Below are 25,149 nucleotides of genomic sequence, written 5' to 3' on the forward strand. Positions count from 1 at the left end.
CCTGGGTTTGTGCTGCTTGCTTCCTAAGCCCTATCAGGTGGTTCAAGTTGCAGCCAATTGAATTTCAGTTGGGTTGGCCTCTTCAGGGTTTTCACTACTTCATGAACTGAAAATTTTCTTGTTTACAAGGTTTTTTTTTAAGCTGATCTCATACTGCCAGAGTTTACCGATTGCCAAGTTTTGAGGTCTAGGTTTTCCTGAACGTTTTTTCCTTTTTTAGAACATGTTATTAGAATAACTTTGATTTATGAAGAAGAAAATGGGAATATAGGGTTTCAGTCGCAGGTATGTATGAAGTTCTATTATTAAAGCAGTATACAATTGTTGTTTTAGGACAAGTTATTACGTGCGGTAGATGAGAGCAGTCTGAGCTCAATGGAAATGGATCATATCACCTCTTAATCGGTATCTCGGTTTGGTATTATTCAGTACCGAGTTTGATACTGGACGATGTGATTGCATCTGATTCGCCTCTAGACGATAAACTGTGTTCGATATCCGCACATAATAATAAAAATTTTTCGGTTAGTATAATAAAAAATGTTCGGTTTTATACCTTTCTATTGTTGCTGATATTGCCGAAAGTGTGTACGGTTGAAAAAAAATTAGTGCAGCAAGCTTTATTTGAAAATTGCTGCAGAAGCTCCTTTTCTTGAAATGAATGTTCTACGTCTTAAAATCTCGCTGCAATTTGACCTCTTTTACACAAGATTACGAATGAAAATAGCAAACCATTCTTCTATGGAGAAATAAAAGGAAAATGATTTTTAATGCTATACACCAATAATTTCAAGTCATAATTTTTAAAGCCAGTTTTAATAAAAAAATAAATAATTAAAAAGTTTTGGATTAAAAAAATTTATTTTAACAAAAATAATAGAAAGTTTTAAATTTTATTTAGAATAAATTATTTGTAATATAAAAATTTCTAATTAAAAAAATTATATTAAAAATTACTTTAAAAAAAAAAGAAAATTATTCCAAATAAAATGTTAATCTTCTAAATAATATATCACTAAACTGTAATTTTTACTTCATAAAGTACATAATTAAAGTAAACAGTTATAAAATATATGACGCAGAAGCAATCAATTTTGTTCTTCAGCTTACCCTCTACAATGCTCTCATAAGAAAAAATAAAAAAAAAATCCTTAGTAACTAAATAATAATAATGGTAATTTTTTAAAGTTATAATAGCCTTTTAAAGGAATATTACTTCTACATTTAAACAAAGCAGTGAAATATAGTGGTAAGAAAAGAATATGATAGCACATAAATAATATTTGCAAATAAACTAATAAATACAAAAACTTGTTTGGTGTTAGATTTGTATCTCGTCCCTCCATTTCAAAACTTGTAAGAGAACAACCCTAAACCCTAAATTTAAATGTTTCATTACGCAATTTAAGCTTCATTTGGGACAGCTTTCTACCTACTTAAGGCCGTTTTCTCGTTTTGTACTAGAAAGTTGCTTTAAAAAGTAGTAATTGAAACCGTTTTGCTTCAAAATTACTAGTTTTCAGACCATTTTAATGTTCCCATGACCAGTAGTTTGCTTGGGAGTTCAGCCGGGCAAGGTGCCAGAAAAGTTATTCTTTTACTGCCAAAGAGAGAGAGTAGTTGTGTTTGTCTTTGCTCTTAAAAATTACTAAAAAGAAAAAAATATGAAGGAAGCAATACCTCTCAAAGTCAATTTCTGCCACATAAAGAAAGCCCGCAATATTGCTGCAAAAAGTAACATAAATGTTAATTTAAACTGATCAAATTTTATCTTTAAAAAAATTTCAAATATAGCATTATATTAGATAGCCTTCAAAATTTTATCATTGATATGAGATTTAGCGATATTTTTATAAATTTAAAAAGAATTAGATAGCTTGCACAAAAATTAGTGGATACTAAAAAAAATTATATTTATTATTTGATGTTCCCTTTGATTATACAAATTGCCAAAACAATGATTGAACCAACATTCTCTACTATGAAGATAATAAAAAATTAATTTGCGGAATTATATGTGAAACTCTTAAATAAATGATTGTCTTGTTCCTTATATTGAAAGAGACATATTTAATAGTATTCATAATGAAAAGACTCCACAATAATTTCAAAATATAAAAATTAAACGGAAAAAAAAAATTTATAAATGAAATATAAGAATAATAAGCTTTTCTATATCATATAATTTATCATCTTTATAATAACAACTATAACAAAATAAATAAATAAATCATTAATGCCAATCCCAATTCAGATGAAATAGGTTGAAGGTATTTTCAAAATCAATAATTTATGCCTTGTAGAAAGAAAAAAAATCAAACTATAATCAGACTTAGCTCTTACAAACAAAATAAGATCAATGATGCTCTGAAAAAAAAAAAATCTCTGATTAAATATTGTGTCTACCCCACTAGGAGGCTACCACACATGATATCATGTGTTAGGGAATGGCTTAAGAACATAATTTTTCATTGGATAATTGGTATTCAACCTAATATTTTCCTTCTCACAAAAAGAAAAGCATACTTTATAAAACCTCAAAATCTAGCGCACGCAGATCTATTGTTAGTGATGAACAAGATTCATTGAAGTTGTTAAATAGATTGAGAGTCATATATATTTGGCATTGGATAATGGTAAGTGGTGGTTTTTTTAAAAGGAGCTGAGGAGGATCAGGGTTTGAGTGGGCAGTAGCTCTAGTTGGAAGGTTTCCTTCCATTTGGACTGGTAATCTTGCTATTCCTGTTGGCTATATATTATGTAAAATGTCCAGCTTTGTGTGTATATAAACCATCATGTTATGAATGTTGAACATACTTAAATGTTTTGGTGGAAGATTTACTTCATCTTTGAATGATTTATTTCCAAATCCAGGATGAAAATTCAAAGGACGAGCAATCTAATGGAGATATTCAACATGGATGAGCTACTATAACATAACAACATAAAATTCACCCAAGTATTTGTGGTGGCCACCTCTGAAGTACATGAAAACTGTAAGTATTGTATGTGCAAAACTTCTTGTGTAACTTCTAGGACTTAGTTTGGTTTAAAGATCCTAGATCACTTGAATGTTTTTTGGATTGTATTGAGCTTAACAAAGCCAAATAATGAGCAAAGTTTGGCTTGAACCAAAATGAAATTGAGCCAAGCCTGGATAGAAACGAGCTAGCTCAAGACTGAATCTAAATGTATATGTATGTATATATGAACGGATTTATATATGTATGTCTGTGTGTATGTTGGACTAAGAATTTATTTTAGCAAATAAAAAATCAATTGAGATCAAATTAGGTTTTTGCTCAAATCAAGCTTGAATTGAAGTTAATAAGGCATATCTAGTTTGAATAAAACCAAACTATAATCAAACTTAGCTCAGCTCAACATCATATTAAATAAACTTCGAGCTAATTTGAGGTGAGGTTAGCACTACTCAAGAGCAAATTGTTAATAGCCTTGATGACTTCAAAAATCATCAAACATAACTAGTTATTTGAATAGCTTCATGGACATTCTCAATGTTTCTATGACAAGCTTCAAATGAAAAAAAAAAACTTTTTACAGGACATACAAGGATTATGAGCGTCCAAATGACCAATGACTTGCTAGCTTTTAGCTATAATGTTGGTTATCTTATTAATAATAAGTCTATTAGGGCAACATGTACACAAATCCAACACTCTAAAAAGCACTTTTACATAAGAATTATAAATTTATCAAATCAAAATTGACTCAAATAGGTTCAACTCGAGTTTAGGGTTAAGGTTCTTGGCTTGAAATTTATTTCGAGTCTAGGGTGGCTCAGTTGAAAATCAAATTCAAATTGACTTGGAATTATTGTATATTATATATATTTGGTATTTTGTTGCTCAAACAGGAGGTCCTAGGTTTAGTCCCTCCCTCCAACCTTATATTTTTACAATTTTGAATAAACTCAAAATTAATTTCGAGCTAAAGGAAATCAACTCATTTTAAGTCAAGTGGGCTCGTCTCCAAATTTAACCAATTTTGAGTCGAGCAAAACTAGCTCAAATTTTACTTATTTCTATCCTAATTTTTTCACACAATCTTCAATATATTGTATATTTGTCTATGAATATTATAACATCAATGGATAAAAATTTCAACAACATTCAATTCAAAACTCTTAGTGCAACCATTATGCATACTTCAAAGTATTATTAGATTACTCAGAATTCATGATCTTAGCACAACATTATTTTTTCATCAATTTTGTGTTGACAAATTGTCTAGATTGGTCGTCATTGGCCACAAAAAAAGGCATGTGATCTCATTATTTGCTTCACTTTCATAGTGGTTGGATGAATAGTTATTAATGGCGTGCATTATTGTGTACGACGCAATGAGATGCACTACTTGCAATAGAGCACAACTTAAAAATGGTAAATGTTATTGCTACCATATTGAAAGATGTTAGATATCTCGTCCAATTAACCTAGTGCTTACTGACATAAACAACTAATTACAACAACGACAACAACAACAACATCAAGTCTCTATACCACTATATGGGGTTTACTACATGAATCCTTTTTTTTTTCCATTGTGCCCTATTAAGAGTCAAATTCTCGTTTAAATCTAATAAAAAAAGACCATTTGTAATATTCTCTAACCAAGTCTTTTTAGGTCTACCTCAACCTTTTTTAACATAAGCAAAATCTAATATCTTATCTTCCACTAGAGCTACTCCAACCTTTTCACATATATGTTCATTTCATATCTTGTCTCTATGAGTAAAGCCACTCATACACTTGAGCATCCTTATCTCTGCAACAATTAACTTAATATTATGCTTTTCTTTTAATGGACAATATTCTGCACCATAAAGCATTGCAGGTCTCACCACCATCTTATAGAATTTTCCAATAAATTTGAAGGGGACTTTTCTATCACACTACAAGCTTGATGCCTTCATCCACTTCAACCATCCAACTTGAATTATGCTAATAATATCCTCATATATTTCATCATCACTCAGAACAATAAATAGACCCAAAGCATCTAAAGCATGCACTCTTATTAATGATTTGATTGCCCAAAGTCACAATCCCCCCACTAAATCTATTATTACTAAAATTGCACTCAAAATATTCAATTTTAGATATACTCAATTGAAAACCTTTAGACTCTAAGATAGACCTCCATAATTCAAGTATACCTTTAAGTCTTTAACTACCTCTCTAGTCTTATCAACAAGAAGAATATCATCAACAAAAAGCATACATAAGGGTACAACTTCTTGCAAATGTCTACTGAGAACATCCATGACTAAAGCAAAAAGATATGGGCTTAAGGCTATCCTTGATGTAATCCAAAAAAAATAAGAAAATACTTGTAAAACCACCTTATGTTTGAGCACAAGTGGCAACTCCTACATACACATCCTTAATGACTTGAATATAAGCATTTTTCTTTTCTAAAACTCTCCAATAGCACTTCCATTGGAACTTTATCATATGCTTTCCCTAAATCAATAAATATCTTATGAAGATCCTCCTTATTCTCTCTATACTTCTCCATCAAACCTCTCAATAAATGTATAACTTCCATAGTAGACCTGCCCGACATGAATCCAAATTGATTTTGAGAAACATAGTATCATGTTGTAAACTAAGCTCCATAACTCTCTCCATAGTTTTAAAGTATGAGACATTAACTTAATTCTTCTATAACTCGCACAATCTTGTGCATCACTTTTATTCTTAAAAATATGAATCAACACACTCATTCCATACTCATTGACGTAAAATGTTTAGTAAGCCAAGAAATTCATTCATCTCCTAAGAATTTCCACACCTTTATTGAAATATCATCAGGTCCAATAGCTTTTCCACACTTCATTTTTTTTAAAACCTCTCTAACTTCAATTTTACTAATATGCCGATAAAAATAAAAACCTTTATTTTCATTTAGGATGATAAGGTCACTAAAGTCAATCATATTCTCACAATCTTCATTAAAAAGTTTAGTAAAATATGTCATCCATCTTTGTTGAATATACTCTTATAATAAAATCACTTTTTGATTTTCATCATTAATGCACTTCACTTGAACTAAATCTTTACTAATCCTAGCTCTCAGCTAACTTATACATATATCTCTCGTCCTCCTTAATATCTAATCTATTATGTAAATCATTAAAAACTAAAATCTTTACATCGTATATTACTTACTTAGACTCCTTCTGGACCTCTTTATATCTTTCCCAATTATCAGAGTTTTTATATATAAACTAATTTTTCATAACAAATCTTCTTATTTTTAATATTTTCTTGGACATTTGGATTCCACTACCAACTATTTTTACTATTAGAAGTTTTTTCCTTTAATATTCCAAGTACATCTTTTGCAATATTCTTAATTAATAGTTATTTTTTTCCACATAATAATAATTTCCTCATGCACAGACAAAATATTAAGATCTAGAATCATACTCTCAAAAATATTTTCTTAATATTTTTTAAATGCCCCCATCTAATCCTTGAACAACCTTTTACTTTATTTTTTTCTATTCTGACCATTCATTTTAATGTTTAAAACTAATAAGCAATATTGGGTACGTAAACTTTCACTCGGAATATCTTCACAATCTTTGCAATCTAAACAATCTATTTTTCTTATAAGAAAATAATTAATCTGCGTTTTACTATATCCATTCTTATAAGTGATTAGATGTTCATTTTTTATTATTAAATAAGGTATTAACAACAACAAAATCATAAGTTATAAAAAAAATTTAATATGGTCTTACTATCTTCATTAGTCTCTTCAAACTCATAGCTATCATAAATGCTTTTAAAATCATCTCTCTTTCTATCAACATGTCTATTTAAATCTTTTCCAATAAAAACTCTTTTTTTAAGAGATATCTTTTGAAGTAATTCTTCTAAGTTATTCCAATATTTTAATTTTGAAAACATTTAAACCTACTTGAGGAGCATAACCATTCGTAATATTAATAATCATAGCATCAATAATAATTTTTAAAACTATAATTCTATCTCTAATTCTATTAATTTTTACAACAATATCCTTCAAACTCTTATTTATAATCACACATACACCAATTCTAGTATGACTCCTACAAAAATACTATAGTTTAAATCCTAAACTATCAATCTCTTTAGTATTCTCTCTCACCCATTTAGTTTTCAAAATGCATAGAATATTTATCTTCCTATGAATCATAATATTTATTAATTTCATTAATTTTTTTATAAGGGAACTTATATTCTAAGTTCTTATCATAATTTTAATTTCATGGACTAGCTTATTTGCCCACATCCGTCCATGATGTGGGGACTCTTGCCTATTTAATACCGCACTCGAATACCAATGCAGCAACCCTTGCACATTTCTCACTATATTCAAGCCATACAACGCATCACTTATAGGGAACGCTCTAACATTAACACAATATATTAAAGGATTCATTTCATGATTATTCAAAAATTTTATGCTGGTTGTCGACTACCTAACACAACCTTCTACTTTTGTCATCAAAGACTTGGGACCTGACAAATACAATGTTACATAAACAACCATTTATTAAAATAAAATAAATTATGCTACAAAACTACTCAAATAAACCTTTAAAGCTAAATTTTGAGTCGTAGTAACTAGCCCTTTGTCCCTTAGTAGTCACATGACAAACTAACGTGTCATGAGCCTTGGTCATTTGAATAAAAATCTTCCATGCCACAAGTCCTTGACCTTGCTTATGACTGCGAGCTTGCATGAACCCCCACAAGCAATCATCCCATCTATGATGCATGAAACCCGCAAGCCTGCTCCCTCTCCCTCTCCCTCATCCTATATGCAATTTGGGGAGTCACTGCAAGCCCTCATTCCCACTATGATTCGAGAGCAATTATGAATTCTATTTCGCTAATTGTCCATGATCACATCTGCCTTTGTGCATTCCTTCAGCAAGCCCCTAATATTATCTGCTTTCTAATTGACCATCCGTTAGTGTTATCACGTCTGCAAGCAATTCCATTGCGAGAGCAGTCAATAACCCTCGTCATGGAAATATGCTTTCCTTAAAGTATTTTTTTATCAGTTTTAAGTTAATTCATGTTTTATTGTTATTTTTTGCTGATAATATATGCTTTATTATTAATTTGGAAGACTAGACTAAAAATATTTGAAGGAAATCTTTCTTCATAATAAAACAAAAAAAACCTAGCGTAGAAGTATGATTTTCTTCTTGACAAAAAGGGTACAAAAGCTCTGAAATGTATATTTTATGATAAAATAATGAATGGTGAACTAACAAGACATAAGCAACATTTTGTGGAGTGAATAAAAATGCCAAAAAATTTTCTTATTCTCAACATGTGAAAGATGAAATCAAGTTCATAAACAACAAGAAAGAATTATAAGAGTAGATCAATCACTAACCACATTTTAATGAAGACAATTTTGATGCTTATGATGAATTAATGAAGACAAAAAAAAGTCAATCTTCCACATCTACCACTAAATTGAAAGAGCCTAATGGCCTTTGGAGTTTGGACACATATCTCACTCGTAAGATAGGAGAGTTGTGAAGAAAAGGAAAGGACAAATGCAAAAAGAGATGGAAATTCAAGGAAATGAGAAATAGAGCAATTATAACTTTTGCAAAAACTCCTTTGATGTAATAAAACATGACTACAAGGCAGTGCTGGAGGTTAAAATAATTTGATCGAGAAATTAAAGCTTCAATTAATCAATAGATTCAAAATATTTTATTAAGTAAAGCGACGGAACACAATTTATTCCAACCTCATAGAGAATATTGTACTAAATATGGTTGCACTCTTATGGTTGATAGCAGGCAATCTCGAACAGAGAAAAATCTGGTGATTTTCCAATATATTGTTTGATAGGTGTTATGCTCCAAGAATTTGTTGCAACTAGCTCATGCATATACAAATAATGCCATAAAAAAATGTTTGAGTTGTTAAGAAATTACGTTTATCAACTCAAGCCCCAAAGCGTAATAAAATTCATCACAAAGAATGCCCAAAATAATGTCTTAGTAATCGTTCAAGTTAGTATTTATAACTTTTTCATTTGAATTAAATTATTTTTTATTATATAAAAATGCATATGCTTTCGTCAATGACATTCAATAGTCATTATTATCTTAAATCTTAATACTCTGGAAGTACTTGAATTCACTAGTCTTTACTATCATGATCTTAATACCTGATAGGCAAGCACTTGATGAAATAGTACCTACTTTTCTATTTGATTTTTTGTGCTACACATTGTATATATTTGATAATGGAAGACATTTTTAATATTTGAAAGTTAAGGTGTGTATTTTATAAGGAGGTGAGGCATTAATATCTTTAAGGTTTGAAAATGCGTAATCAAGTATTTAGATGTTCTCTTTTCTTGAGACAAGGCATAACCTCAAAATTAAACCAATAAATTAATTGAAAAACATGAATATAATCAAAATAAAATGTCAAAATAAGATCATAAAAAGCCTAAGTATTATAATTAAAAGCCATCAAGGCTGCATGCAACACTAAATAAGAAGTCTCTTCAACCCCTAATTTAACATAAACAAGCGGTCTAAGATCATAGTTTGTGAATTCAAAAATCTTCCCAACTCGTCACTAAGAGGATCTTTATTGAAATCATCATTGTCCATAATTGCTTTCTCTCCTCCCTCATTTTCAAAGTAGGAAAATGGGATGCTAATAATAAGAGGAGAGACATTGGAGGAGAAGCATCAGTAGAGCAACAACGAAGGAACAAGAGTGAGTGAGGGTGTAAGAGTCCTGCGGCATGTGGCTGAGTTTGAGGCTGTGCAATTCTTCCTAAGCTTGGTTTGGTTTAAATATAGTAAATAAGTTTAATTTTTATGTATAAAATTTATGAATGAAAATTTTAAAACCTAAACCCTAATTTTTGAGGTTTATGCATTTCATAATTCTAAAATTGCATTAGGGCAGGCGTTCAGGTGCACACCTCATCCCCACTGAGGTGTATGCATCATCTAGCAAGCATGATTCAAACACCTCATTGCCTTCTTTAAAAAATACTTTGGTGTCTGCCTTTAAATCATGTATAGCTGAATTCATACACAATTCAAGTTGATTGATCTACTAAGAAGATGCATCAATTAGAGCTCATTGGTTAAATCATTTAAGACACATTTTGCAACAACTTTCTTGATATTGAAGAGATTTCATGTGCAACAATTGAATCTAAACTGAATGCTCACTTGTTAAGTACTTGACTTGAGCACTTACACAAATGAAGCAAAAGCCAAGAAAGCGCATCAAACCATCATGAACTAGTACTTTTGAAACAATGTGCATTCCTTCACTTTGTGGAATGCTCATAAAAAGCCCCAATCAGTTAAATTCATGAGGCAATAGATAGGTCTAAGGAAGCAGTAGCTGAATCATTGAATGGAAAAGAGATGTATCAAAAGGTGCTTGTAATCATTGTAGAGAGGGGTAAAGTTCAACTTCATCGCAGCGCATATAGCCGATCATTTCATAAAACCACAATACTTATTTAGCAACCCACCCATAGCAAATTAATAAAAAACTATCGACAATCCACATACATGCATAAAAAGAATGGCTCATGAAAGAGAGAAGAAAAAAAAAATTAAATGACGAGTTGAGTGCTACAAAAGCAATGAAGGGACTTTAGCACTTTTGTAACTAAAAGATAGAGATCACATGAGCTCTAGGTAAATTAAGTTTAATAAGTAATTAATATCTTCCACATCATTACTTGGATGCTTAGATATTAACTATACAAAATAAAAATGCTTGTAATAGATGCAACCTATGGTTCATTTAATCAAACATTGTGCACTTTTGAATTAAACTGCTTTGCCTAGCAATAGTGCAACTAGGAGTGACATAATTGCAGAACATTTGAACATGTTAGATTTTAATAGTGAATACCAACTTCTTAAATTATTACAAATTAAGATATTATATACCAAAATAGGTATACAAAAAGGCCTTAAAAACATGCACAAATCTTTTACTTTAGGTTAAGTCCTTTGGGAAATTAGTTTTTCCAATTCCTCAAGCTATAACATTAAATTGAAAAACACGTTGCTATCAAAATTCCTGGTAATCTTCTGGTTCATGAAAGAACCAAATACATTAAAATTGATGGTAATTCTATTTGAAAAGCAACATTATTAAAGAATATCAATACAACTTATGTTCCAGTTCATAACATGGCAGTAGATATTTTTATCAAGTTTTCAAGCTATGACACAAGCTAGAGCTTAATTGGAATCTATGCTCCAAATGGATAGTGTATTAGCTTGTTAGAAAGTACAGGATTGAAAATAGCATTATAAGAAAGCTTTAATTATTTCTATGCATAGTACTATCCTTAATTGAGATTATCTTATGCTTTCTTACTTGTATTTTCCCATATGAGGCACGATTCTCTATCAGTAAAATACACACAGTTTTCCCCCATTAATGAATATTAAGGACTAGATTTTTAATTTAGCCTATATGTTTATGAATTTGCAAATTAGTATTTCTCTATTTTGAACAATATATCTTATTTGTTGATTTTAAAAATTGTTAATTGATTATGAGCTACATTTACTCATAAAATGAAACGCATCAAATTTAACATGCTTGTTTAAATCTTGAATGATAACTATGTTTTACATTTGTATATGATTTTGATGTCATTTTAAAAATGGCGCACGTCGCAAATGCTCCATGTGCTATGGCTCCAGCGTTGTTGACACTCTGATTAGGTGGGAAGGAGTGGCACATCATGGTCGAATATTTGACAATGGCATCTGAAATCCTAAGAGCCACTACTCTTTACCACCAATGGTAAGACTAATCTTTATATGCATAAGTTTGATTATATGTAAAAGATCAACTATTTCTTCTATATTTTCTAAAATAAGGCTTTGATTTTGTGAGAAGTTAAATACTACCTTGCAGAAGTCAATTATCCGAAGCAAAAGAATTTTCAAAAGCCATACCTTGACACAAGATAATACTTGACAATTTTTTGCGGGAGGAAGCAGGTCTCTTAGTAGGTGCACATATATTTAAAAAGAGAGATTCTTGTCTGTAGAGTGCCATTGAGCAAAGTTTTGGGGTTTGGAAGAAAATATGGGTTATGACATATCAGGCAAAAATTTTCATTTTAAAACAAAGAATGATTGTTTCTGCAACAATGACATCACATAATTACATGTGCAGAGACCCATCTAGAGAGGATCCTGAATTTCAAAGGAATGATATTGAAGAGAACTACGAACATCCAAAGACATACGCTCATAACATTGGCAACAAATAAAAGAGGAAGAGTACCAAGCACATGGACATGGATACATAGCGGGTTGTTTAAAAGCTGTTAATAGTTTGGAAAAGAATTTAACGTTATTGCAAGCATATCAACGAAATTCTCAATCCACTCTTCTTAAAAAGAGAGCTTTCTCAAAATTTTCAAGAGAAACATGTCAAGAATTTATTTGCTCTCATGTTCTTAATGTACAATGTTTTCCAATGGGTGTACTTCTGTGCATGTTATATTAAAATATGAACACCTGAAGATACACTAAAAGCATTCTGGTGCTTGCTCTTTCATTGTACCTGGTGGATACATAAATTAGTTTCTTTATTTTTGGTTATTGGTGGATTATATCTCTGAAATTTTATGTCAACTATCGCCATATGTTTATGCTATCATATACAGGTTTTTTGTTTGCAACATATGGGGAGATGCTGCCCCGAATCATTTCAAGAAATGAAAACATCAACTTTATAATCCAATATTTGTTATAATTTTTATATTTCTTAAATATTTAAAATTATAGTCAGGTTTCTTTTTTTTATTAAATTTAATATAATAATATTTCTCTAACGATAAATTTTGACCATCTATCACATTTTTTAAGAAATAATGAACGCAATCATTATCTTTTGGGATGGCAAAGCAGGTGCATAACAATTTTACCAATCAAGAAATTTGTTATTTGATTTTGTACAGCATTTGCACCACAGGTGCAACTAAACAGCCTCTGCTACTTGTTTGCATAAAACTTCTCAAACTACTCTATCGAATGCAACAACAAAACCAAACGAACCTTAGATCATTGAGGAGACCAAGAGATGAGCAAATACTTACCTGGATAAAATTTGATCCGACTCCTTTGCATATGAAATGGCAAGAATGGCATGAACCAAGTCATAATTTATGTTAACAATGACTGCCCGAGTAGGATCTGAAAGAGGCTCTGCACCAATAGGGAGAGCTGATCGAGGTGCTTGTGGACCACCAATTCTAAAAACAGATATGTCACCAAAATTCATACTAAGAGAGTAAGGAGACAAATCATTGTTGAGCCCATAGAAATATTCCTGCAAAAAGTTAATTTAGTTAAGGTATAATGCTCCCACAAAAAACAGGTCTTTGTATTAGCTAGATATAAACAATTGTAATCTACCGAGCTCCAAATGTCTGACAAAAACCAACATAACCACACAATAACAACCACAACATCAAGCCTTTGTACCACTACGTGGGGTAGGCTACATGAATCCTTTTTTCGTCATTATGTCCGGTTAAAAGTCAAATTCTCATTTAAATCTAATAAAGAAAGTTCATTTCTAATATTTTATAACCAAGTCTTTTTAGGTCTACCTCTACCTTTCATAACATAAGTCGAATCTAATACCTCAACTTTCCTAACCGGGTCATCGGAAGGCCTCTATTTAATGTGACCAAACCATTTAAGGCAACTCTCTCTAATCTTATCTTCCACTGGAGCTACTCCAACCTTTTCACGTATATGCTCATTTTGTATCCTATATCTAAGGGTCAAGCCACCCATCCACCTAAGCATCCTCATCTCTACAACACTTAACTTAGTATTATGCTTCCCTTTTAATGGCCAACATTCGGCACCATAAAGCATTGCAGGTCTCACCACCATCTTATAAAATTTTCCCTTAAGTTTGAGGGGGACTTTTCTATCGCACAATAAGCCCGATGCAAAAACCAACATAACCATCCTCAAAAAATCAAGATATAGAGAATGGAGATTAAACTAGAGTTTGTATGAAACGCCATCATCCAAATTTTCTTCAATTAGTTGTCGTTTACTGCTATTATTGTCTAATAGTTACCTGTTGTCTTCTTCAAAATTTCATTGAATGCACTGCCAATTTATTACTGAGAGTTGAAGCACATTTTAGAAAAAAATATAACCTTACTTAACTTGATGGATTTCTTTTGGGAGAGAACTTCAAACGTGGGTGATTGGAATCTGTAAATGAAGCTTTTAATGAAAATGGAGCTTTTTACTCTTCCAAAGTTACTAAGATCACTAGGAATCTGTGCATGAAGCTTCAAAAGAAAATGGAGATTTGTACTCTTCGAAAGTAATCGAGACCACTTTCATCTGTAAAAACAGTGAAATGATTGGCTCCTTCATCGTCATGCAGTTGTAGCTATCTTTCATCCTCCAGCTACTAACGCAATTTGGAAGCAATGCTGTTTCTTTTTTCTTTCCCATGATGTGCAGTAAATAAAGGCCATACAAACTTAGTTTTTCGATGTAAATTTAATTTACAGCTTACCAACAAATCCAAAATGCAGTTAAAAGGAGAGGAAGAATAAGCCAAAAGAATTCTAAATGGGCGGTCAAGAAATAGGTTAGCTAGGTGCTTCCAGGGAGTTCTCTTGCATGCCTAAATCGAGTGTGATTAAAACTTCTTCTTATATTCTCGTGTCTCCCAACATCCGAGGAAGAGATGCCTCCCTTTGTGCTCTTGTATCAAGAAAAGAAGAAAAACACCTAATTATCAGGGATAAAAAAAGAACCGTGTGAGTGATTGAGGCATCCAGGTACATGCAAATACTAGGAGATTCTTCCTTTGGAGAAGACTCTCTCACTTGTATATAATCACAGATGGAAGGGAATCTAGACTATTATCTTTGCAATGAGGTGACAAATCTATCCACAGGAGTACTACAACATCCTTATCGAAATATGGGATGAACTTTATTATTATCACTCCTTTCACATCAATCTAATAGCTTTACATAAATATGGGATGAACTTTATCATTGCCAAATTTATCTCTGGCCTTCACTAATTCTTACAATATGTTCAAGCTCAACTAAAGGCAAACTCTGCTATCCCAAACATCACCACTACTCTCTCTAAAGTTTTCTAAGTCATCGAGTTATCTATTTGTCCTTCTTTTGATCCTAATCATATAACTCTTGAGATGGAACAAGGGATGGTCATAGTTATCGAGGATAAGGTGGTCTTAGTGAAGTTTGTAATCATGGTCACAAAATTTTCCCACCACTCCATCACTGACAACGAACAAATCACTCTTCTGACGGTTGTCAGGAGTAATGGGGGTTTTCCTTCTACTGCTCAACATGACTTTGTCCATGTTAATACTGATTCCATTGGCACTTTTTTGAGCTCTATGATCATTTCCCAAAAGGACTTTATGCTTGTTTTTTATTCTCATATTATCTCCTCTTGCTCGACTACAACTACTCATTTAATGACTTGAATTTTAAATTTTGGTACTTTTTCCTATATGACAAATAATTGATAATTATTTTCATTCCTTGTCATGAACGACCTCCCACCTGTTATTGTTGCCAATAGCTTTTCTTCTTCAATCTATACTACTATTATAAAAGGGGCTTGAGTTTCCTTCCTCCAACAAATTTTGTTCATCCATTCTACTTACTTTTTAATATCTTGGCCGTCTATTCTATTAAAAATATTTAATAAATAAAAAAATTCACATTATATAAAACTCATTTAATTTTATGACCCCTTGAGATTCCTAATTTCCATTTTCCTATTTCTATTCTTCACTGCATGTTTTAATAAATAAAAAAAATTCACATTTAATTTTAAAGTCCCTTCAGATTTACTAATTTCCGTTTATTATATTAAACTGACATTTTGCTTTCTCTATTCCTATTCTCTACTTTTGCTACTTTATTTATTATATTAATTCTGCACGTTTTTATTCTCCACCTTTTATTTCTATTCCGTTTCTCTTTTTCCTTTGCTGCAAGTGTAAACCTACCCTAATATCGCGATGCTTCGTCTTCGCCCCGTCTCCATATTCTTCGGCTTGCCCTAGCTTTCCACTCGCCGTCAAGTAGGTTTCTCTCCAAGTAAATCAGTCTTCTGAAATTCTTCAACGTCTTGCTGCCTTTGCTCGCTGTCATCTCCTCCGGTAGGTTTCGTGGCCTCAAAATATTAAATGTTAGTAACTCCCGGCATTTAATCACCCGCTTATTCATTTCGTGTTTTAAACTTCTTAAACGTTTCGGGATCCCTTCTCCAATTAATTTGGATGCATGAAGATGAATTCAACCGTCGAAACGTTGCAACCTCCGACCGTTCGGTGGCTGTAAGATGACTGTCGCATGTTCTCTTTCTCCCTTATATATTATTCTCACATGTTTTTCCTTTAGCTCTTTCGTTTCTGGATCTCCACTTCAACGAACCTGTGAATCTCGACACCATTTTGGCTTCAAATTTAGGTAATTAATTTTATGATGTAAATCATTTATCAAGTTCATCTTTAGAAGTGAATATATTTCTTGATTTGTTTCATAGCCTCAAACGTCTCAATCGAAATCGTTACCTGTTTCAGTTTGTATGTCTTCGTCTTCTTCTTCTTTCTTTCCAACATAAAAGGATCAGGTATTTTATCAATTATGCAATTTTCTATTTAATTAGGTTGGTTGTGGTTTTATGAAACTTGTTTTGTTTATATTTTTTGTTTAATGCTTCTTAATCAATACTATAGATTGCTATTTTTAATGCGAATTTTATACTTTTCCTGGTTTTGAGTTTGAATTTATATTAATATAATTAATTCTTTTTATTGTATTATAATTTTGGGCTAGGTTTTAATTCATTGTGGGTATAGAACTTTGTGAATTTTACACATTGTTGTTTTATTGAAATCTTTTTTTTAATGCTTGTGGAATTTGTGCTATTTATCCTAATATAGGATTTGTAAAGAAAGCCCAAATTATTTTCACCATTGGTTAGCCACATGACTTTAGATCTCTAGATGATCAAGAGGACCAAGAAGAGTAACAAGAAGCCAGTTGATGACTAATATCTTTAAAAACAGGATTAATTATTTATGATTCTGAACGAATATAGTCCATGGCACAACATAGAATGTAAACAATTATTCCCATTGTTGTCAAAAGTTCTATTCATTTGCGCTTTTAAAGTTAAGCAATTTGATGCAAAGTCCCTCGAATCAGCTCCACTATGAAGTGCATCAATGGGTGCACATCGTTGTGCTTCCATTTTTAAATTTTATAGTTTTTCCTTATTGAGTGTATCATTATGAATTTGCTTTTTATCCATTTCAAGTGAAATGTTATTGAATATTTGTATTTGATATTGCCTCTACAGACAAATATTCATGAAACGAGCATTGGATCTTCACTGTGTCTGCTACTAGCTCACAAAAGGAGGAGACCGATAACTATTTTCCAGGTTTGATAGCAAGTCATCAGATAAAATTTTGAATGATGGATTGGTGATATATATTAATTGATCTAGACTGTGCAAAAGCAAATTTACATTGATTATAATTATTTGAATAATAATTTTTTTTTCACCTTAACATTAATAATATAATTAAAATATTTATAATATGAATTTTTATTTTTAAATTTTTAGTCACGTGCATTTAATGCACGGGCATTTTTACTAGTCTATAAAAAAGGCTGTTCATCACTCTCCTTCCTTAACTTTACACAATATTTTTTATATTCATATATTTCTATCAGCTTTTTATCTATTCATTAACTAAAATGTCTTATCAACCATTTATCTATTCATTATCTGACTAGGATTTACAAAATTTCAATAAAATTTAATCCTTGTAGTGTCTTTTAGGATCTTAGCATGAAGAAGACAATTAATGTAGTTGAACTATTATATCTCAGTAATATTATTTTCATTGTCCTATCATTGATTCCCCTTTATCAATGGAACTATCATCCGGGTCATCCTCCTCACAATATGCGATGATTCGTTGGGCATTCTTCATTTCAAAATTTGAATGTAATACCTGTGAATTTTCAAAACATCATCAAGTTTCATTTCCATTGTCTTCCTCTTCAAGTAGTAGTGAACATTTAGACATCCAGGGACCAAGTCCAATGCCTACCCATTGGGTTTTCAGTTTTCCACTCTGTCATTGACCATACTAGGGTTCCTTGGGTTTACAAGTTGAAGTGTCGATTGAAAATCTTGTTTTTATTTAAAATATTCTACCAAGAACTTGAAGTACACTTTTCTATTCAAATTAAATCTCTTTGAACTACTAATTCTCTTGAATATATGAAATCTTCTTTTAGCTATATTCATGACGAAAATTATAATATACATCAAACGTTATGCCCATATACGCCTAAAAAAAATGGGGTGGATGGAAGCTAGCAACATCATCTTTTTGATGTTGCTCGCACCTTATGTTAGACATGCATGTTTCCAACAATTTGGCGGGAGCCGTTCATTCGATTAGCTATTGTTAACCTCTCGTTGACCTATCTACCGCAGTAAACATAAGTGAAATAAAAAAAAGATCGCATACCTAGAGGGACGTCCGACCACGAACATCGTCGTGCTCGCCATACTTCGAACACCCCAACGTCACTTCTTCCACGACCTCATTGTGTCGTTAAAACGAGAGAGAAAGGGGGCTTTCGCACTGCTCTCCCCACTTGAGATCCCGCAAGCCCTCAGGATTGAAGCCCAACCGCAAACTATCTGCTCAGATCTTCCTCACTTAGTCGCCTCCTTCATTGCTGGTCGATTTCGCTCCTTCAACGACGTCCCTTTCTTGTCGGATAGGAAGTTACGACATTTTGATCGGAAGCAAGGGGGGAGTTTGTCGGCTGTGAAGGTAACTTTCACCCAATCGCGTGCTTCTTCGGCCAGATCCCGTAAATCTGCCGACCCGCCTTCTTCGTTGTCGGTCGACTTTGCTCCTTCGAAGACGTTCCCTTCTTGCTGGATTGAAAGCAAAGAAAGGGAGCTCGCTCACGTGAAGGTAACCTTCTCCTTTTCACTAGCTTCTTCGGCTCCTTCCCTATTGTTTGACTTCGCCCCTCCAGCGACGTTCCCTTCTTGCCGGATAAAAAGCAATTATTGGGAGCTTGCTTGCTCAGAAGGTAACTTTCTCCTTGTCGAGCGCTTCTTCGGCCTAATCCCGTAAATCTACTAAACCGAAGGTTAGTTGGAGAGAAAAATAAATAAATATATATTTAATCATAATTATTTAAATTATTTTTTAATTAATTATAATTATTCTTAATTATAATTACTCATAATTAATTAATTAAAACTAATTAATTACATTTAGTAAAATTAATTAAAATGATTAATTATAATTAAATTAAATTAATTATAAATAATTCATATTAATTAATTTTAATAAATAATAATTAAGAAAAAAAAAGAGAAGAGGGGAGAGGGGGATCCATTTTGTTTAGTTCCAAATCCCGTTCTCGACATGCGTGATGCGCTGATAGACCCCCTATACGCACTCTTGTAGCACGCTGGGGGAAATTCGATGCGACAGGTGCGACGAGGCGGATAGGTCCTATACACGCTCTTGTAACGTGGTGGGGACAACCTTAATACCACGTTCTGACGCCGCTAACACAGTCCTCGACATCAGCACCGCAGATACTGCTACTCAAGGTATAATATTCCAAATCTCATTTTCGACGTTTAAGGCGAACCGAAGAACCACCTATATGCGCTCTCGTAGCACGGTAGGAGGGAGTCCGGTGCGACGCATCAGGCGAGGTGAGTAAACCCTATACACGATCTTGTAGAGTGGTGGGGAAAGCCACTCGTGTTTTCATATTTGTACTTTGGAGCCCCCATACATGCTCTTGTAGCGTGGTGAGATGAAAAGATGTACAGCCCGGTATCCCCTGACACCTACCATATACACTTTAGTAGCGTGATGAGATGACCCAATTTCCCGCAGTTTCTCCCAAACAGGGGATATACCGGGATGTTGCCGAAATTTATACAGAAGTACACAAGACCTGAACAATAAAGAAGGATTAAATTGAGCAACAATACAGATGACCTATACCTGAACATGAATGCACAGAACTTGAACAGATGCACGGGAGACTTATATAACAGGGGACCTGAATTGAACAACAGGGAACATAACCTTAAATCTTAAAATGCATAATTAAGATTAAAATGCAAATAATAAATGCATTCAAATGAATACAAGCAAACAAGCAGGAGACTCGTGACGAACATGACCTCGATGCATACAAGAAATTAATGTTAGTCAATTCATAACAATTTCAAAATAAATGCCAACCATTAATGCCTGGATACATAGCACACAATGAACGATGCTGGTTGATATATGATAGATGTAGTGGATTCCTACAACAGTCCCTACGAGGTCAAATGCATTGTACTTGCAAGCAATAACAATCAACTACAAAGTATCTTCCATATGCATTAATGAAGGCCTTGATGAAATCAACAACCAACTACTGAATGTATGGATGTCTCCCGCATACATTAATGAAATCTCCAACACAAACAACGGTTTGCCTGAATATTGAGATGGCAACACTGGCAATTGATAGTGGAAGACCCGTCGCTGCAAACAAGTACAATCAACGACCACTTATGAATGATGAAGGTGGATATGAAATAAGTACAACGACTCTCCTACAAGTACGTTTAAGAGATTATAGTGCATATTCCCTACGAGCAGTGATAGTTGATATGATACTTGTGGATAACAATAGTAAGTATATCATGAATACAATGAATCCCCTGTGGACACAATTACATACGATACTTATAAATAACAGTTGGAGATATGTGCTTGCAATCAACAACATGTAACAGTTGGTATCAGCATGCAGATGAATACACAAATCTACCCACAATCAACATCTGATAACCAATGACGAACACGTACAATACCTACAATAGCGACGATTGAGATACTGTAAGTACGAAGAATCACCTGTGGACATAAGTGCGTACGACGCCAACAACAGCGGTGATTAAGATGTTGTGAGTATGTTGGATATAAAGACAACTCGATGTACGAAGGAAACTAATTGATGCATCATCGAAGAAAGACTCCGACGATGGCAGGAAATATACCGAAGACTTTTGATGACCGTAAGTATCTATAAATTGCAGCAAGAAACCCGTTGATCTACTACCAATGGGAGGCCCAATTATGGCATTAACTACACAAAGTTAAATGGTTTCATGAATGATTCTGTAAAGTCAAAGAATGAGAACTTTAAAAAAAATGAACGATGCCGCATTATATCATCTCTCTAGAAATACAGGGCTCCCGAAAATATGCTGCATCACTCAAGTAAGGATCCAGGGATCAAGCCCCTCAACTTAACGACCTGCCTTTATGGCAAGTCAGGGACAAATCAAAATGACGATGTACCAGTCGAGCCCTTAGTTTCATCATCTTGTAATATATCATATATCACAAAATGACCTCATGTCGTTTAGATGTGTTTATCTAATCAAAATAAGGGTCGGTTGATTCCTAGATATGATCTCCCGATGAATGAGAAAAAAAAAAGTCCACATCAGGACAATGAGGTGCCTCATGACAACCAGATAAAACACAATGATTCTCCTTTAAGCAAATACAGTGAATCAGTAGTAAAAACCACGAGTCGATGCAGCGTCATGCAATGCCATCGGATCCGCTACATCCCAACAAGCGGACAGAAGGCGTGTACAAACTTCCAAATAGAATGTTGCATTCAAATTGTGGTTGCCCGCACAACCAAGCAGCGTCAAATATTCCATATACACGAGTATCTCCCATATGCATTAATGAACGCCTTGATGAAATCAACAACCAACTACTGAATGTATAGATGTCTCCCACATACATTAATGAAATCTCCAACACAAACAACGGTTTACCTGAAGATTGAGATGGCAACACTGGCAATTGATAGTGGAAGACCCGTCACTGCAAACAAGTACAATCAACGACCACTTATGAATGATGAAGGTGGATATGAAACAAGTACAACGACTCTACTAAAAGTACATTTAAGAGATTGTAGTGCATATTCCCTACGAGCAGTGATAGTTGATATGATACTTGTGGATAACAATAGTAGGTATATCATGAATACAATGAATCCCCTATGGACACAAGTACATAAGATACCTATAAATAACTATTGGAGATATGTGCTTGCAATTAACAACATGCAACATCGGTATCAGCATGCAGATGAATACACAAATCTACCCACAATCAACATCTGATAACCAATGACGAACACGTACAATACCTATAACAGTGATGATTGAGATGTTGTAAGTATGGAGAATCACCTGTGGACATAAGTGCGTACGACGCCAACAACAGCGGTGATTAAGATGTTGTGAGTATGCTGGATATAAAGACAACTTGATGAGGACATCGTCAGCAATTTCGACACGTGTACCATCGGAGACGCAGGAGATCGACGACCACGATCAGGAGTTTTTATTTTGAGTCACTTTATGTAGTATTTTATTTTATTTTTATTTTTTTTTTAGTTTTTACTGTTTTACCCTTATGGGTGGTCATTTGAAATTGTAGCGCCGAGGGAATTTATATCTTTTAGTTTTTGTTTCATTTTGGCCTATTTATAGGAGGCCTCATGCATTGTATTAGGGGATGAATTATTGAATGAAAAGTTTGTGCTTGTTTGATCTCTTAATGAGTTCATGAGAGGAGAAGATCTCTTTGTGAGTTCTTGAGGAAGTGGCGCTTGAAGATCTCTTTGTGAGTTCTTTTATCTTATTTGTATTTTCTCCTTAATCTCCTTTCTCCCCCTCTTCCTCCACCACCCCTTTCTTCCTCCCCGCCGCCTGTTGTTTAATTTCCTCCACCATAGCTCCCCTCCTTCCTACCCACCCGACGGCCTATCACCACCTCCCCTCCTTATGTCAACATCACCACCAAACCACATCTCCACCCGCCGGCCCAAGCCCCCTCCCCCTCCACCGGATCCAATTTTCCCCCTTTCCCCTACATGCCGCCGGTCCACTCCATTGTGATGATTTTCCCCCCATCATAAGTGCTTTCCTAAATTAAGCCAAGCAAAGAGGGAAAGGATTCGAATTATTTGAAATTCAAATTTTGAATTTCAAATACCTTCCTTATTTGGAATTCCAAATTAGGAAAGTGAATAAATCTCAATCTAATTTGAATTTCGAATAGATTGGATATGATAATTCCTTTCCTAATTTACATAGCTTGTTTTGGAAGCTATTAAATCCCTCCACAAAATCGCCCTCCCTCTCTTAATGCCGCCGGCCCCATGATAGGCTTTACCCCATTAAATGCTCCTTTAATCCCTCAATCCTAATTGAAATTTGAATTTAATTTCAAATATTTTCCCTCCAAATCCACTTAAGCTGAAATTAATTTCAATTTTTCAATTCCCCCCTCCTGTCTCTCCTGGCTGGACCCATGCCCCTCCTCCCCACCTAATTTTTCATCCAAATCCAGGCCTATAAATCAAAGGGAAATTAACTCCAGCCCTCCTTCATTGCTGTCCACACAGTTTCCCTCCCACCCTTTCATGCTCACGTGCACCCAATAGGAGGAAACGGCTGGAATTTCTCCTCTACAACGTACTGTCCAGAATTCTGGACAAGTTCTAAGTGCTGCCATGGGACTCATAACATAAAAAGCTGCTGTCCAGGAGAACTACAGCAACAGAAACGGCAGTTCTGCTATTCCCAAGTCCTCCAGCTTGCTGTCCAGCTTCCTGGATTAGTTCCGTAAGCTATCCCAGGGATAGAAGCCTTGAAAACTGCTATCCTGAGCCTACAAGTTGCTGTCTACAGATTCCAGATTATGCTAGTTGGCTGTCCTCCACCAAGAAACTGCTAGAGTACTGTCCAAAGGCTACTATTTACTTCTCCAACGGACTATACCTTGGGCACCATTCGTCTCCTAGTGGCATTGCTCGGTTTGATCTCAATCTTCCTCCGTTAAAGCCCCACCGTCAAGAGCGTGAGTGAGGGACCCAAGGTGAAAGTTCTATTTGTTAGCCGTGGATTATTGTTTTTGTCATAACATTACACTCTCTATTTTTATGTTGTTAAATTGATAGCATCCCGTTAATCTAGTTGTAACCGCATGCCTTACATAATTTCTACTTGATAATTCTGAAAGCTTAACTTGGGTAAGCATTAATTCTATAACTAGCAACGCTTTCATAATCTTATATTAAAATCCCCAAGAAGTTCTTGTTTCCATGCATATGTTTCACATCACAACTCGATGTACGGAGGAAACTAATTGATGCATCATCGAAGAAAGACTATGATGATGGCAGGAAATATAACGAAGACTTTTGATAACCGCAAGTATCTGTAAATTGCCGCAAGAAACCAGTTGATCTACTACCAATGGGAGGCCCCAATTATGGCATTAACGACACAAAGTTAAATGGTTTCATGAATGATTATGTAAAGTCAAACAATGAGAACTTAAAAAAATGAATGATGCCTCATTATATCATCTCTTCAGAAATACAGGGGCTCCCAAAAATATGCTGCATCACTCAAGTAAGGATCCAGGGATCCAGCCCCTCAACTTAACAACCTACCTTTATGGCAAGTCAAGGACAAATCAAAATGATGATGTACCAGTCGAGCCCTTGGTTTCATCAGTTTGTAATATATCATCTATCACAAAATGACCTCATGTCGTTTAGATGTGTTTATCTAATCAAAATAAGGGTCGGTTGATTCGTAGATTCGACCTCCCGATGAATGAGAAAAAAAAGTCCACGTCCACATCAGGACAATGAGGCGCCTCATGACAAACGGATAAAATGCTATGATTCGCCTGTAAGCAAATACAAGAAATCGGTAGTAAAACCATGAGTCGATGAAGCGTCATGCAATGCCACCGGATCTGCAACATCCCAACAAGCGGACAGAAGGCGTGTACAAACTTCCAAATAGAATGTTGCTTCAAATGGTGGTTGCACGCACAACCAAGCAGCGTAAAATATTCCCCCCCCCCCCCCCCCCCCCCCCCC

The 25,149-nt window shown here is 33.9% G+C and overlaps 1 protein-coding gene across 2 annotated transcripts in view; it reads right to left on the bottom strand.

The window, feature by feature from the left end:
- Positions 1–1,277: 1,277 nt before the first annotated feature.
- Positions 1,278–25,149, bottom strand: part of LOC110091859 (protein CLP1 homolog) — a 36,649-nt gene continuing 12,777 nt past the window's right edge. The window contains exons 8-10 of one of the 2 annotated variants that reach the window (XM_020816112.2): positions 13,162–13,394; positions 1,681–1,725; positions 1,278–1,600 (exon numbers count right to left, since the gene is read on the bottom strand). In XM_020816112.2, the coding sequence (XP_020671771.1) occupies positions 1,513–1,600; positions 1,681–1,725; positions 13,162–13,394 (366 nt within the window). In that variant the 3' untranslated portion in view covers positions 1,278–1,512. The remainder of the gene's footprint in view (positions 1,601–1,680; positions 1,726–13,161; positions 13,395–25,149) is intronic. The other variant, XM_028693156.1, reaches the window with a different exon arrangement.

The sequence above is a fragment of the Dendrobium catenatum genome, unplaced genomic scaffold (assembly GCF_001605985.2).
Source record: "Dendrobium catenatum unplaced genomic scaffold, ASM160598v2 fragScaff_scaffold_231, whole genome shotgun sequence".
NCBI lineage: Eukaryota > Viridiplantae > Streptophyta > Magnoliopsida > Asparagales > Orchidaceae > Dendrobium > Dendrobium catenatum.